Source organism: Pleurodeles waltl, chromosome 8 (genome assembly GCF_031143425.1).
Source record: "Pleurodeles waltl isolate 20211129_DDA chromosome 8, aPleWal1.hap1.20221129, whole genome shotgun sequence".
In the NCBI taxonomy this organism is placed as follows: Eukaryota; Metazoa; Chordata; class Amphibia; order Caudata; family Salamandridae; genus Pleurodeles; species Pleurodeles waltl.
The window spans coordinates 1,148,234,664-1,148,252,263 of NC_090447.1; the positions used below are offsets into that span (position 1 = coordinate 1,148,234,664).

At 44.5% G+C, this 17,600-nt stretch overlaps 1 protein-coding gene across 3 annotated transcripts in view; it reads right to left on the reverse strand.

The window, feature by feature from the left end:
* RB1 (RB transcriptional corepressor 1) overlaps positions 1–17,600 on the reverse strand; it is a 776,914-nt gene that overhangs the window by 702,153 nt on the left and 57,161 nt on the right. For 2 of the 3 annotated variants that reach the window (XM_069205380.1, XM_069205379.1), the window contains exon 2: positions 1,985–2,088. The exons of the other annotated variant lie outside the window; for it this stretch is intronic. In XM_069205380.1, the coding sequence (XP_069061481.1) occupies positions 1,985–2,088 (104 nt within the window). The remainder of the gene's footprint in view (positions 1–1,984; positions 2,089–17,600) is intronic. 3 annotated transcript variants of the gene reach the window in all.

The window sequence follows — 17,600 nt, forward strand, 5'->3', positions numbered from 1 at the left end:
TAAATACAGTGGACTATCCACTGCAATTAGGTCTTTTTTTGCACTGCTTTACCCTTCTTTGCTCCAGAAAACCCCACAAGAACTGATTGTCCACCCAAAGGTCCTTTGTATGATCATTGATTTTCATCAAGGCACTTTCGTGGTCCAAATGATGGCATTCCTCCTCCTCTTTAGAATAGTGAGGTGGAGGAAATAAGTCAGGAGGAATGATGGATTGGTCAATATGGAATCACAATATTTAGGATAAATGCCACTCTGGTCAGCAACATCAGCTTTTCCGGTAAAAAGGTGTGTATGAAGGCTAAACAGACAGAGCTTGCAGTTTACACTCTCGATGAGCTGAAGGTATTGCCATTAGACTGTTTTAAGAGTCAGGAGGAGACAGGGAAAGCTGTGCACCAGTTCAAACAGGGTTAACAGGGAATGTGAGAAAAAAAGGAAGGTGTCACTGTGGCATCACAATATATTTGGGGGGGAAAATATGAACTAAACCTTTAAGAAAAGGCATCACAACCAGTGATTTAAATAAGAACAGCTGATCTGGTAAATGCAAAAAGGCTAAAACTGTAGACAAACAACCTTTAACAGTGCCCACAGCAACTACTTACTGGGACAAAGACAGCACAAAAAATATCCAACGGTTTTGCTTGCAATGGTTCTGTATGGTGGGAACTGCAGCATGCTACAAACTTATCCCAGGGCCCAGAATAAATAGATGTTGTGGACGGATGCCTGTTTGCCAAGAAGACATTCACAACTTCAGGAGGAATGTCAAAAGCAGCCAACTGTGACCACACAATCCAATGCAGGTGTAGATTGTGCAGACCCAGGTGCAGGACCCAACCCTGCTGCTGCATCAGAAGATCTTCCAGGAACAGAAGTCTGATTGAAGGACAGATGGTCATATCCAGACGGTTCAGGTATGACACTCTCCTGGCCCAGCAGAGAGCCACTAGGATGACTTGGGTCTGATTGTTTTTGATCTTCTTCAGAAACTGGGGAAGGTAAGTCAGAGACAGGAAGGCATACACGAATCCTATGACTTACTCTAGACGGAATGTGTCTCTGTAAGAAAGTCATCTTGGGAACTCCAACACACAAATGTGCTGACATTGAGCGTGTTCAGCAGAGGTAAAGAGATCGAGCTATGGTTCATCCCTTTGATGGAAGACATCCTGCACCACCTTCAAGGTAAGTTATTTAACATGCAACACTTATGGCTTGAATTGTAATGTGTGTACTTGTACTGTTTACATTAAAGTTCAGAGGTTTTTTTCTTTCTTTTATGTGGGTGGTTTTTAACCTTTTAGCATCTGGGGACCCCCACTTAATCATTACTGGAAACTCGGGACCCGCACTTAGTAATTATTGTAATACAGGGAGCCGTACTGAGTCATTAGTGGAAGCCATAGACCCCAGCCTAAACATTTTTGATTATTTGAACCTCAAAACAATACAAGAGAATACAGAAACACCCATTCATCAGACAAAATACATAAAAGATTAAATATATAATTTAATTTACAAATTTAAAAAATAAAATTAAAATTATAAAGGGAAGGTTAGAGCTTTTCTCAATTCATTTGAGACCACTCATCGTTCATACATATTCTGTGTTATGTACGTGCACTGCTGTCACAAATCAATCTGATAACATTAACGTAATTTTTATCCTCCAATTTCAATTTTTTCCCCATTTACAGAAGGTTTTTACATTTTCAATTTTGCACCTCCATTTATAAAAACTTTATTAATAAGTTCATATTTTTAATTTTTAAGCTCATCTGCATTGCTGACGGAAATCTACTCAATTACATTCGACAACTAAGCATCTTCTGGTGAACTAACCAATTTGATAATCTGTATTTAAAATGGAATGTTGTGTTATTTTAATTTTAATTTACAGGTGGGCATTGCAGAACAAACTCAATTATACAATAAAATTCATATGGTTGGAGCTTAAAAGAGGATTAAAATAACTTACCAACCACGTATATTAGGCTGAAGTGCTTCATCATCATCTAAAATTAATGGTGCATCTTTACTGCTAAAACACAGATCGTCATGCTGCTTCGAAATAACTGGCTCCTAAAGAGAAACATTGTTTACAGAGTTCATTGACATTTATTTAAAACTTTAAACCTCTAATGTGTTTGGAGGAGAAAGAAAAGAATCAAACTTGAAGCATAGCAGCAGAACGTTTTTTTACGTCATTTCTTTTTTTATTTGCAACCAGTTGTCTGTGTATTTTGTATTTACATCAACGTGCACTCACACAATATTTGAACAACATCATGAGCTAGATAATCCAGATCCCAAATGCACTATGAAAAGACCAGGGCAAATAAGTTAAATGCATGCACGTTAACATGGTTAGCAAAAACGTACAGCAGGTGAAAGGATAAAGTTATGGAGAAAGAGAACTTTGAAATAAATCAGGGTGGGAGAAATTAAAGCAAGAGAAACACACAAAACCGTGAGGAAGATAATGTGAAAAACAAAACAACAACAAAAAACAATAAGAGGCAAATGTATAAAACTTTTGTTTCCTTATTCACCTTCTAGTTTTAGGTATGGAAAATGAAACGCACAGGACCTGTCCCGGTAGACGCTAATAAACACATTCCTCTTACAGACCATTTTCACTATTCTGCCTTGGTGTACCACCTTTGGGCTCCCCTTTTCCTTGCAATCTCTATTGAGAAGCATCCATTCACATCTCGATCTACATCTAGGATGGTATCTCGCTCTGCATGTGGCACAGACTACTGCACAATATTTTCCATTAAAGCTAAAGTTATTTTAATGCCTCTAAAGCAGTTTCTTCCATCGCCCTTTCCTCTATCCCGATCGCTTTCACCAGGCCCCATCCCTCCCAGAAATTTCAAGTATTGTCACTTCACCAAATGATCCACAAATGTGCGGGCAACAATGGTCTGTCTTTAGGAGCCCTCATTAGGAAAGCTTCTCTGCACCCCTACTCAATTCACGGGCGTAGCTACTGTAGCATCCCAATTGTGGCTCTACTTCATGACCTGGGAACCCATTTTCCTACCTTGCAGTAGAGTAGAGGGGAATCTTGCTTTGCCACTATCTCAGTCTCTCACTTTCGCCACCCCTCCCGTGCTCACTGTATGATAGTCAAACACAGCGGAGGTCAATGTTCTCAATCAGGCCACTTTTGCATCCCTACCACCACTCTGTGATTCTGACTTGCATACTATTGTCTTTGCGTCAGCAACTGGGTCGTGCTTCGTCACATTTTGTTGTTTAATACCGGTCAGTACTAGACTCTGCTGGAAAGAGACGCATTCCAAAATGCACTTTGTCTACTTCAGGGTGACTCTTGCCCCTCTCATACCAGGTCATTCAGGGAGTGCACTGATCGTGAGATTGCTTCTTTTCATTCAGGGTTATAGGTCTGGCTTGATGGCACAGGTGTCTGAGGGATGAAATGTGACCAAATCTTTAAAATATATCTACAGCTCTGGCAAACCAACAAGAGAAGTATTCCCTCATTTCATGTCATTGGCTGCTTGACCTATCATGCAGTGCTTGACAGGGCTGATTGACTATTTTACATCTAAAAAGTGCATTCCATCATTACCCTGATTCTCACTTTCAGTCAGTTCACATATGTGCATTCTACAGAAAAAAAATCATTTTTTGTTACTTTTCCCCCAGCACTGACAAAGCCAATACAGCAGGTTTTAATGTGATAAAGAGCATTTGTCTCTACAACACATGTAATAAACATGCATTAATGTCTGCGTTTACATGTATTGCCACATGTAAACCAGACCCATTGGCTTTGCCGATGCTTGTTTTATTTATAACAGCTCTCTGATTTTCCACCCTCCTGTAAACATTCCCATCCCACCAGACACCTCTCCACCCCAGTGCAGAGCTGCTTCTGTGCTTCTTCCCATTTGGTAAAATATGTGTTTTGTGTTCCCAAACGGGAGGTGTCACCCCTGTGAGCGTATGTGTATGATTGGGCGAGGTTCATGTTTCTGCTGGGTGTTGTCCTTGCACTGTACTCTTCATAGAAACTGTTTACCTCTGGTACAATGCAAACACAGATAGGCAGAGACGCGGCAGAGAAGTCTCATAATTTGAGATGGGATATGAAGGACTAGGTATTAGCATGATAATCAATTTCACTGTCCCCGTGAAGTGTGCAGAAGAAGCCGCAGCTGTACCACACTCCATTAAATACCCACAATGCCACATGCCCATTAACAGATCCAGTGGATTAAAAAAAAAAAAAAAAAAGATCCAAATCGAATATACATTTCACTTGCTTTGCCAGCTTTTCGTGCTCCTGGTCACGTCTAGATGTAAACCAACGTTTAAAATCCTCTGTGTTACTGAAGATCCTGAAAGTTAGAAAGAAGGCCACTAAAGAGGAGATTGGCATTTGTAGAGAGTTCTACGGGGTAGAAATGTCCTTAGTAAACTGACAGTTCTTTGATACAAGTTCTTGATAATTTTGATTATTTGACTCCCAACCAGTCCTGCAGATGAAGCGATTTAAACCCTCAACCAGATTTGCCCCCAGTGATTAATCTTGGGCAGAGACGCTACTGTTTTCTTAGAAAGCCTAATTAAACTGAGGGCGAGTGTTCACAAATAAATTCGAGTGGACAATTGTACTCGAGCAAGTAATTCAGGGCAAGGTCCAGACAAGGAAAAAAGGCTACATCGAAGTATCTGTATGGTCTTTGATCATCATTTGCTGTTCATTTTTAAAGACAATACATTTCCTAATGTTCTACTACCTTAACCTGGCCACTAATTGCGATCACCGGTCAGTGACTCGAACTGTAATTACATGTTGGCACTATAGCTCTTTAGAGTGCAACACAGTTTAGTGTTTACTATCATTCTTTTATGATACGTACGTTTTCAACTTTTTATTTGCACTACAAACCATGAAAGGTTCCAAAACAACCGTAAAAAGACAAAAATCAATCATTAAGAGTACATTTCTAATACATTCTGATTTAACAATCTGGTGATAGTGTTCTCTTCTAAACAAATTTGGGATAGAGAGCTATTACTGTTCGGTAGAAACATCTAACAATATATTTAAAAACCAACTTTAGCTATTGCTGCTGAGAGGGGAAGTAATGCGCCATACCTCATGATTTAATAATGCAGGTTTATAAAGTGTAAACTGCTACCCAGAAACAGGTTTCCTGGCACAGTAGAACTTTAGGTCATTGGTTCTTAATCTTTTGACTTCTGTGGGCCTCCAATCACTCACTACTGGAAGCTGGGGACCACAGAAGGTGAAAAGGGAAACAAAAGTTTTGTCCAGAGTACTTTCTTCGATATTAAACCCAAAGCAAAAGAGAAAAATACAGACATAAATATACACCAAAAGGTATGTTACTTAACCTGTAAGCATCTGTTTGTGGCATGTAGTGCTGTAGATTCACATGCCTTGCATACTCCTGCCATCTAGTGTTGGGTCTGGATGTATGCAGGTTGTTTTTCCCTGACCAAAGTCTTCCGAGTAACGAGGTAGATTGACTCGTCCCTCTTGGTGATTCTGCGTGTGGGCATCAACTCCATTATTAGATTGCTTTCTTGCAGGAGGGTGAGAATGGAGTGTAGAGTAAGTGCAAGTAATGAGATGCCCATGTGAGACAGAGTGGAAAACTACAACAGCCACAGGTGTCTGGGGAGGAAGGTAAACACATGTGAATCTACAGCACTACATGCCACGAACAGATGGTTACAGGGTAAGTAACATTCAGTTCCAGGCATGTGAGGCTGAAGATACATATGCTTGCCATAGACTGCAAAGCAATTCCCCTCAAAAGCAGTGGCTATCCTGTGGATGTTGCAGTTTATTATTTGGTGAAGGTGTGTGGTGTGGGAACATATATATGTCAATTATCAAAAAGTTTCCTAGAAAAGCAATGGATCCTCTCTTTTTCCTAATAGAGAGTGCTCTAGGAGGAGTAGGTAAAGTTCTTTTGGCTTTAGCATAACATGTTTGAATGCATTTTAATATCCATCTGGCTATGACTGATTTTGATATAAGGTTGCCTTTATGAGGGGGTAAAAAAGCAAAAAAGAGTTTTTCTGAAAGTTTTAGTTGTATCAATATACAACATAAGGGCTCTTTTAACACTTAATGCATGGAGAGCCCCTTCTGCAACAGAATCAGGCTGTGGGAAACAACTAGTAACTCAATCAATTGATTGAGGTAAAAATGAGAAATCAATTTAGGGAGAAAGTTAGGATTGCTGCAAAGAACCACTCTGTCTCTGAGTAGTTGGAAGAAAGCGTCTTCCAAGGCTAAAGCGTGGAGCTCACTAACACATCTAAGTGACACCAAATAAAAATGTCACTTTCAAGGGAAGGAACTGAAGAGGGCATGAGTGCAGTAGTTTCCAAACTGTGTGCCACGGCACCCCGGTGCGCCACCAAATCCAGCCGGGGCACCGTGGTCACAGTTGCAGAGCTGAGTCCATAATCTACGTGACTCATCATCACATCAGTGTTAATTCTAGATAACTATTAATGCTGCACATCTTATTGTGCGGCATTTGTCAAAATAGCCACTAGATGGCAGTATGAGTGCACAGCTGAAAACGTGGGAGCAACAAAAACATCTAGATACAAAAGAAAAACTACATTCTTCAGCGAGTTTTCATCCAGCCTCTCTGAACAGCCGGAAAACCTCGCAACAGCACAAACATCACAGAATTGTAAACCATGTTTGAGCAAGCAGAGACTAAAATAATGCTTGGCCATAGCGACTGAGGCGAGAAACTGTTGGAGGCTGCAATGTTGAGCAACACACTGAGAATAGCTGGGCTCAGGCTGGATGTGAGGCAGGCGACATTGCCCTAACACTGAAGGGGACTACTTGGTATTCCGTATTGCACACTGTGCAAGAGCAAAATGCTGTTACAGTCAGGTAAGTTAACGGTAGAAGTGGGCCTGCTGCCCTACTCTGTGCCCCATGCCATATGTTGTGATGGGCAGAAGCAAAATGTGAATGACACCACAGTAGTCTAACGGATGAACTGGGCTGACGGAAAGCCTCTGAAAGTATGCATATTATATATATTTGTATTTATTACAACCAAAACGTTTTGAGTCACGTCCAACCAAAAAACGTACAAATAAAACTATGCAGTTTCTCCTTATCCAGAAAAGGTGTCCAGTGCATTGTCATATCCAGATTTAAAGGCACCTAATGAGGAGGAAGAACATGGTCTCAAAGCAGAGACCCATCTACCCATGCAACAACTCTTATTTCGCAATTTTTTAGAGTGCAAATTCGACCCCTCCTACGACCCTGCCAAAAAAAGTAATGTAATGGGGAGTTGTGGCCAAAAGCCAATTGGTCAAGGGAGACGCATGTAAAAAAGGTTTGGAGACCACTGGTGTAGGTGTTCAAATGGAAGGCCCATTCATCATGTGAGAATGACATTAAGATTCCACGAGGGTGCAGGTGGAGGCTGTGGCAGGATAACTCCTCTGAACCCCTCCATGACGGCTTTAATGGCTGGTATCTTGAATAAAGAGGTGCTGCCTATTCTGTAGATAAGCAGCCATTGGAGTGAGATGTAATATATTCTGGATGTGAACGCTTATGTAGTCTTTTGTAAATGAAGCATGTAGCAGACAATCTCTTGTACATTACTTTTGAAGGGGTCAATTTTTTTTAATGACCGTAGCAGACAAAGCATTTGCATTTAGCCGTTTAGCAAGCTCTAGTGGTAGGTCTACAGGCTTCTTTAAGAACATCCATACTTTCTGGTGGCAAATTAAAGTAACCAAACTCTATGACCTCAGGAGCCAAATTGCTAGGTTGAGAGTCTGGGGGATATGGGTGCCTGATTTCTCTATGGTCCTGACTGAGAAGGTCCCGTCTGTTGGGCAGCTTCTCATGAGGAACTACTAAGAGGTCTAGTAGTTTTATGAACCAGGGTTGACAAGCCTAGCGGGGGCTACTGGGATCATTATGAGAGATGTCTGTTTGAGCTTCCGAACGAAAAATGGAAAGCAATGGAGTGGAGGAAAACCGTAGGCAAATATCCCTGGCCAACTCATTCATAGTGTATTGCCCTTGGATAGTGGGTGTGGGAACCTGGAGGTGAACTTTGGGCAGTTTGCTTTTACTGCAGTTGCAAAAAGGTCTGTTTGAGGGAAATCCCATCTCAGGAAGCATGGGAGGAGCACTTGTGAATGGAATTCTCGTTTGTGGACTTGTTGCTGCATCCTCTTTAGTAGGTCGGCAAAGTCGCTGTCCGTGCTTTGGAGATAGTCTGCTAGCAAGAGAATGCTGACACACAAAGTCCATTGCCAAATGGTTTGTGATCGCTGTTAAAGTTGCAGAGACCGTGTTCCCCCAGGTTTTTGTAGATAACACATGGCTGTCATATTGTCTACCTGGACTAGGACAACCTTGTGAATGAGGTGAGGTAGGAAAGCTTTCAAACCTATGTGAACAGCTTGAACCTCGAGGAAGTTGATATGGGGGCACAGGTGTTTGGAGTCCCATATACTTTGTATTGTGAGATCCTTCAGATGTGCACACTATCTCGTGACGGAAATGTCCACTGTTAGAGATATGTGGGGAACAAGGTCCAGAAAAGGCCGCCCCTTCAACATGTTGTTGCTATTACACCATTGCAGACAGTGATAAGTTTGGCAGGCTACCAACATTGGTATTCTAGCCTGTTTGTCAGTTTAGACTGCCTCCTAGATATGGTTGCAGCTGCAGAGGTTGTGGGTGGGACTTTGGAACATTAATTGTGAACCCCAAGCTGTGAAGCAGATCTCTTGTAATCGGAGTGTGCTGTTGACAAATCGTCCATGTAGGGAAACCCGTGTATTTGTCTGCGTAGATGGGCTCCCACCACCACCAGACACTCGGTAAATACCCGCAGTGCATTTGTCATCCAAATGGAAGGACTTTGAACTGGTAGTGTTCCCAACCCACGCCAAGCCTGAGATATTTGCGATGAGCTGAGTGTATTGGTATGTGAAAAAATGGGTGTTTTAGATCTAGTGTAGTCATAATGTTGCCCTGTTGAAGGAGTGGAATCACATCTTGCAAAGTGACCATGTGAAAATCCTCTGACAGGATAGATCCCTTCAGTGTCCTTGGGTCTAGGATTGGACACAGAGAACCACCCTTTTTGGATACAAGGAAGTATAGGGGGTACACTACTCTACCTTGGTGTTGAGGAGGGACGGATTCTATTGCTCCTTTGAGGAGAAGAGCTTAGGCTTTCTGTTTGAGTAATTTCTGATGTTCTAATGAGAGCCGATGAGTGGAGGTGGAACGTTGGGAGGTGTGGTAAGGAGCGCCAAACAATAGCTATGTTGGATAATACCCAACACACACTGGTCTGATGTTATTGTTCACCAGGTGTGTAGGAAATAATGTAAGCGACCCCCGACAGGTGTTATATGATCAGGGGGAAATAGAGGGAAGTCACTGCTTACTGGTGATGGTGCCACTACATGGGAAGCACCTTTGCCTCTATCCTTAGTATTGTTGCCCCGTTGGATCCTTTGTAGTAGCCTTTGGAGGAGCAGGGGGGTGTTGGGGCAGGGGGCGGGGGGGGGAAGGAGTATAGACTAAGCTGGTAGGACGTGGAAGTTTCTGAAGTGGTGGTCCTGGAACCCTCATGAAAGCTGGAATGGTGAAAGGAGCCTCCAGGTGTAGGTGTTTGGAGGAGCCCCATGGATGGTTTTTGTATCTTTTTTAATTTTTTCAAGAGCCTCAAAACCTTAGGGTCCAAAAGGATGTTCCTTATCAAAGGGTACATTTAAGATGTTTTGCTGAATATCTGACTTGAAGCTTGAAATACGCAACCAAGCGTGTTGCCGGAACAGAACGCTGGTATTAATGCTCCTGGCTGCCGTGCCCGCAGAATCAAGGGGACAACGTATTGATGTATTAGATACTAGTTTCTCTCCTAAACAAATTCCTGTCCCCTTTTCCTATGCTCATTTGGAAGATGCTCGAGGAGTGGCGGAGACAGCGAACCCGAATAGCTAAAAAGGCTGACTATTGTACTGTGCATGAGTGAGTGTGTCCCTGAATCACTTCATGACCACGTGAGAGTGAACCTTAAGGACACTAACTACTTCGATCGTTGTGCTCCCTTGGCTAACTAATTAAATGAATTAGCCTCCATTGCAAATGAATGAAAGATCCTATGAGCCAGAGTCTAGAATACCGGAGATACTGAATTGCAGGTGATAAATGCAATGTTAGGATACACGTATCCGAAGACGGAATTATACGCCAGTCCATTGTTGGCAGAAGACTCCTGAGTTGCCAGACAGGCATAGATGTTACTCTGGCGCCTCCTCTCTTAGACGCAAAAACTAATGTGGGCCCTCCTGTGCCATCTGAACTGCTGCCCTGATAATGTGCCAACAGTGTTCCAGAGGTGTTTGGTCACTCCGTTCCCCGCATTATCGTGGGTGCCTGAGCTCCAGCACTGGCCCTGGCATTAACACTGAGAACAAACTAATAGAAGGCGCACTGGGTAGAAATCCCCATACTACCTGACTGAGACTGCTGGACAGGACAACAGCCCGGCCACCATGATGATATGCACCAAGACACCCAAACCTACTAGGAACTGCCTACTGGGTAGGATGCCTTAAGTCCCGCAAACCAAGCATCCGAAGCTGCTGAGACAGAGACTCCAATGGCTCAGCTGGACAGTACCCTTCAGAGCTACTCTGCGCTGTTCGATAAAATCCTGCAGGCAGTAGCTAACTCTAAGACCGCATTGAAGGCCAAGATAGACAGGGTCTCCATAGAAGTCGACTTACTTAAAGCAGATCACTGAAAATGAACGGAAAGGGTAGACGAAACTGAATCAGCACTCACTGGTATGAGACCTACCCTTCAGGGCCTGCAGACACAGGTGCAAGACCTACAGACGAAAGTCTAGGTCCGGCATAGACGAGCAGAGGATGCAGAGGGTGCAGAGGGTCAATCCGCTGCAATATTATCCGGTTCCTTGGTTTTCCGGAGCCAAGAGAGGGGCCTAGCGTCAAGTCGTTCTTGAAGAAGAGGCTGATGTCTATGGTATTGAAGGATAGGATACCAACATTTTTCTCTGTGGAAAGGGCCCTGCCACCTGGAAATAGACAGCGTCCAGTGATTGCCCTCTTTCTCAAATATCAAGACCATGACTTGATCTTATAATTGTTTAGTTCAAAAGATCCTTGGCAATACGAGAATGCCCCTATGACGGCATTTCCTCACTTCACTGCTGAAGAGCAATTGCTCAGAAACTCTTACAATACTGTGAAACAAACTACAGGAGCTCTTCTTGAAATACGCTTTACTATTCCCAGCCAAACTGAAAGTCACCTACGAGGGGACCACTCACCTTTTCTCCTCACAGGAAGACACCTAGACTTGGCTCCATGCCAAGTGACTGGCAAAGACAGCGAACCTGGACAGACCACAGGGGAACGGCTGATGCCTTGTCACAAGCGACATAAGAAGACAGCGCACCGCCCGGATCATGTACTGCTGGCAAGGTAACAAGCAAAAGCAGTGGAGGAGGTGGTGCTCCTTAGCGCAAACTCGTTGTGTTACTTCACTAGTGAATCACGGCTCAGAGGTGTCATCGAGCATCAAGGACCGGAGATGACACCAAGGCTAACGGATTACCTGCTGTAATGGCCCGACGTCTTCTTCAGTGTTGTTGGCCACTTTTGATCCTGTTCTTGGGCTGCTGGGTGACAGACCTGTCAAAAGAGTGACCAAGGGGGCTCAGCGCAAGGGTCCAGCATGGCTGTCATGTTCACTGGCAGGCAGACAAAAGGACCTTGTACTCCCCAGAGAGTGCCACGCCTCCAGAGGAAAACTGAAATGGAAGTGGGTTATGTCTGAAAAATGTCAGCTTAAATTTACTGTTGATAATGTTTGTATGGGAAGACTACGCCAGAGATTCTTGGTCTTCCCGGCGAGGGGGGAAGTACAGTTTTATACTGTATTTTTCTCAACGCAACATATGTGGGGCCGACGAAGCGCGTTGGGGATAATAACTTAGGCACCAAACACTAGCCACAGGGACACATGGCCACCCATTTCGGGATGCGACTACAGGCTAACAGACCTCCTATCTGAAGGACAGGTGGAAGAGAGAGTATGGTACAAACATACACTGATATATGGGTGAACGACAAACCACCTCCACTCCTCACTATAAGTTCCTGATAAGGAACATGCGAGGTATGGGCAAAACCCCAAAGCGTTGTAACATACAAGCATATCTCAAGTGCTGCCATATACATGTGGCGATTTTACAAGAGAGACACATCACGCAATCCACACTGACTGAGATGAGAACTAGATGGAGGGGGTCAGGTTTATGGTACCACTTTGTCTGCCAATGCTCAAGGGGTGCTGATATGGATCGCTTCAAGCATACCATACGTAGTGAAGTCGCAAAAAAAATCAGCACGGAGGGCCGATACATTATCCTAGAGGGACACCTGGATGGCCTTCCACTGGTGATTGTGGGTATATATGCCCCAAATTTCGATCACCCAGCACTCGATACCCTTACACCTGCAATACAGCACGACCCCCAGTACCCAGTTATCTGGGGAAGTGACTACAACTGTGGCCACATAGATAAATCGACACCCTCAAAGCAGGGCGTGGCATGCATCTGAGCGACACGCCGCCAGCAGGAGTGGATAACACAACACCACCCTATGCGATCGATATGTGGCATCTACACAACTCCCTGGCAAGAGAATACTCCTACTACTCACCAGTCCATGACACCTGTTTCTATGCAGTGACTCACTGGTTGGGTAGGTTGAGGGTATTGAATACTTGGCGAGTACGCTCCGAGACCATTCACCATTGCTGTTCACACTAAAATGGGGCAGAGAACGGTCTTTGATACCCACATGGTGGCTCTAACCGAAGGCCTTACTGAATCCTCCATTCAAAGAGGACCTCTCTAAACTGCTTTTAACATTTTCGAGCACAACTACAAAACGGCGACATCTAAGGCACTAGAGTGGGAGGCTCATAAGGTAGTGGTGTGAGGCCCCTGTATGGGGGCGACTTGGGGAGCTCAGAGAGCACTAACAGCTGAGTTGTCTAAACTGGAGAAAGAGATGAGAGCCCTGGAAAAGGAGGTGGTGCGCATAGCCGCGTATGTGGAGCAATTGCATACCCTGAGAGGGGAATACAGAGACACGGAAACACAATTTGGGAGGCACGATTATAGAAGACGGTTAGCCACGATACAAGCTGAAGGAGACCTATCAGGCAGACTACTAAAGAGGCTAATTAAGGAAGATATGCAAAGAAAGCCAATAGGAGCCATCAGTCTACCCGACAACCAGGTAATGAATACACAGACGACCATAAACTCTGCTTTCAAGGATTACTATCAAACATTATATCACCCTATACCTCCGCCCCCAATGGACCGCCTGCACACCTTCTTAAACAGCCTGGCACTACCCATGCTATTGCCGACACACAGGGAAGACTTGGAGGCACCACTACAACTAGCTGAAATTAAACTGGCCATAGAATAGATTGCCAGAAATAAGACACCGGGGACTAATGGACTTCCCTCCCATAGAATATTACGCACAATATACAGCCACACTAGCAATCAAATTATTGGAGGTATTAAATGAGGCCAGACAGACTGGTCAACCGCCCCAAACACTTAGAGAGGCACAGATAGTGGTGCTACTTAAACCGGACCGGGATTCCTTAGATGTTCCTTCATATCGACCACTGTCTCTATGAAACCTGGACTGTAAAATTCTGGGACAAAATACTGGCCAACAGACTGCTCCCTGTTATTCATAGTCTGGTACACTCGGATCAATCAGGCTTCATCCCTGGCCTTAATACCTTCATTAATATTCGGCGACTGCTTCATCTCATTGATGATCACGGAATAAAAATGTGTTCAGTATCACTGGGTATTGAGAAGGCCTTCAATACCCTGGGATGGAGATTCCTCGTAGCCACACTCATGCAGATGGGCGTTGGCCCTGTTTTTGTAAGCTGGATCACAATACTACACGGAAGCCCAATAGCGAGGGTGCACACAGGCATTACCACCTCAATGCCTTTGCTGTACACAGAGGCACCAGGCAGGGGTGCCCATTATCTCCTCTATTATGTGCCCTGGTCATGGAGCCCTTGGCATGTGAACTGCGACTCCAGACAAGGCAACGGGGCATACCGATCCCTGGAGAGCATCATGTGATCTGCCTGTACGCTGATGATGCGTTGGTGTTATTAAGCGACGCCTTCTCCACACACTCACACTTAATGGCCCTGATGGACGATTTCAGGGAGATGCCTGGCTTGCGAGTCAACTGGGACAAATCATGTATTGCCCGCTAGCACCGGTGCCAGTGTCAGAAAGGGGCCTTCGCCCTGACTGCCAATAGAGACGGTGCCACAACACTTAAATATCTAGGAATATAGATTTATCTTAACCCGGATGACCTTAAAGATGGCAATCTAAATAGAACACTGAGGGAGATCCGCAGGTCTCCCCCTTTTTCCACATCCCTCCCATTGTTACCAGCTGGATGAGTTGTGATAGCCAAGATGCGAGTATTGCCTCAGCTTTTATATTATTTTGCAGCTCTCCCATTCTACCTGCCTAGGGAGTGGGGGCAGAAGGCAGGTGACCTTACAGATGCTACAGAAACCACAATTGGAGTGGGGGGGACTGGGTGCACCGAATTATGAATGGTATTATGCGGCGACCCAACTCCAGTGGCCAATGTGGTGGATGGGTTTTGGCGACTGCCCCGAGAGAACAGGGATCCAGGGGGCACTCAACGGAGTCCTAATATATACATGGTTAGCGTCTCCGAGATTACAGCACATTGCAGAGAGTAGACAGATGAATGTGGCCCGCTTGTGTTGGCCAAGATATGTATATGGACATGATGGTGGTTACCATACTATTCCCTGGCCCCACTATGGCAGACGTCGGGTCTGGCTACTATGACCAGCCAGGCAGGTGTGGCAGTTTGGAAAACAGCAGTCCTCCTGACTCTGGCTGATCTATACAGGGAGGGTGTAGTTCCAAGAACTCAGGGATGGATTCAAACTTCCTGTTGTTCATGACATACTAGGCGTTATAACAAGATACTGGCCACATGGGGGGAGGGAGGGTTGGAGGAAAGGGAGCCTCCCTGCTCCCAGATATTGCACACTTTCCTTACACACAGGGGCATCCGACATGCTGTTACTAACATATACCTGGCTCTGCAGCACACAGCACTAAGGGAGCTCACAAAGGTACAGGCAAGGTAAGACACGGTGTTGTCTGCCCCAGTAACTGATGGACAATTGACACAAGCAATGCAGGCAGATAAAATAAGTGTCTCTTAATAGACGGCTCCGATATACACAGTTCAACTATCTACACCAGACATATCTCTCCCCACATAGGATAGTCCTAATGTTTCAAGGGGCGAACTTAGCGTTTCCCCGCTGCACGGCTTTAGGGGAGAACTTTTATCACATGACATGGGAATGTCAGCCACTCCAGCATACTTGGCACATGATCATGAAAATCAAAAGCGAGATACTCAACCATACCTTGCTACTTACTCTAGAATCCTGCATACTGGGAGCGGAAACACGAACACCAACCGACAAACACATACACAAATTTATTGACTTAGCTTTTGTCCTGTTTAAACGCCAAACAGTGATGCACCGAAAAGCACCGGCTGCTCCTGATGTGAGGGAATGGCTGGGAATACGTCTGACAAGGACACCAGCTGAAGCTGATTACTACAACTACTCAAAAATGAAACTAAAAGGTATACAAGTTAAGGGAGGGGACTGTTGGGATACTTTTGTGCTGAAAGTGAAGGCCAAGAACGACAAACGTCTTACATGAATCCGGTTCTTGTGGAGTGAAGACTTAATGTTTCAGTGGCAGATACATGCTTACAGTAAGGCTCAGATATACCTTGGGGTACACTGCATTACCACAACAGTCTGGGAAAATGCGATGGACACCGAAATCCCTCACTGAACTATAATTAGGGATGAACTTAATTGCTCTCAGTTTTCTACATATTAGGCTAACAGGTGTGCCGCCCTTGGCTAAGTTTAAGGTTATCAGTAATTATAATACAATCAATGGAACATTGAGGAGAACAGTTTTCCCTCTTCCTCTTACTTTTCTCTTTCTCTCTATCTTTGTTCTGTTTATCTTACTCGTCACTAGGTCTACCATCCTAGATATTCCTGGTTAGAGAATTTTATATCAGTCTTGTCAACTGAAGCTCTTAAGATGCTCTTACGAACCATGCCATGTTAAGTTTCTTATGAAAAATCAATAATCATTACCCAAAAAAAAAAAAAGTCAGGGAGACCCGCACTGTTACCAGGTGATTCCTAAGGGGAGGTGTCTAAGGGATCTGCACCAGACTGTAGTGAAGATGGCGAGTCTGGTGGTGGAAGTGGAGGTGGCAGCGGAGGTGGTGAATAAGGTGGGAGAGGCAAAGAACTGGTGGTTTTGTCCATTTTCTTCTGTTTTGCTGGATCAGGGGCATCCAGAGCCTCTTGAAAAGACACCTGTCTTTTTGTAGATGATGGTAGTGCAGATAGAGGCTTTTCTAGATTACGTTCAGTCTTTGGCTGTATCTGTTGCTGCGGAGTATCCAATTTCTCATGTACTTAGTGTAGAATAGGTTCCTCTGGTGTTTCAATGGCCTTTTTTGGAGTTGAACTTGAAGCTTTCAGATCCGAGCTGAACTTGGGTTTTGGCACCAAAGTTCCACCAAAGTTCCATTCGGTGTTGAGGCCATAGATGTTGTCAGTCAGCTCGGCACCAACTGGCAGGTGGGTGCTGAGGTTGTCAGCACTGAAGTCTTCGGCTTAAGCGTTGGCGCTGAGCCAGAAGGTGGGGCATTCAAACTTGTCTCTCGGTGCGGACCATGGCCTACAGGCAGTGGTGGTCCAATGGCCTCTTATTCTGGAGGCATTTGTTTTTTGCAATGTTCAACCTGAGGCTGAGGGGCAGGGAGTACAGTAAACACAGAGTCTCCAGAGTGACACTGCTGATCTCAAATTCAAACTATGGGTCAGATTCAGAACTGGCCTCAACAGAAAATGCCTCTTCTTCTGCCACCGAAGCTTGTGGATGTTATTCCTCACCGACACCTTGATGCCCAAAGAGGTTGGGAGTGTCTTCGGTGGTCTTCCACTGCATCTGTAGCCGGTGTGCTTGATGTTTTTTAAGACTCTTCTGCGAAGGTAAGGAATGGCAGGCCTCGCAATCCCCCTCCTTTGGCCCTGCGATAAACACAGGTTACAGACCTGATGGGAGTTGGATCTGTGGATATTTGGCGTGACAATGCGGGCAGAAACACAAAGGTGTCCCCATTCCATTACCAGGAGCTCATTTCATGGAGATACTGTTGTGTCGCCATTTTAGCTATAGTTTATATGCGTTATTTTAGCAAACTAGGCCTGCCGCTGTGCACTTTTACCTAGACATATTTTATTCATCTTCGTGTTTATTATTTTAACAATAGCCACATTTGCAGTCTTCTTTTATTTTCTC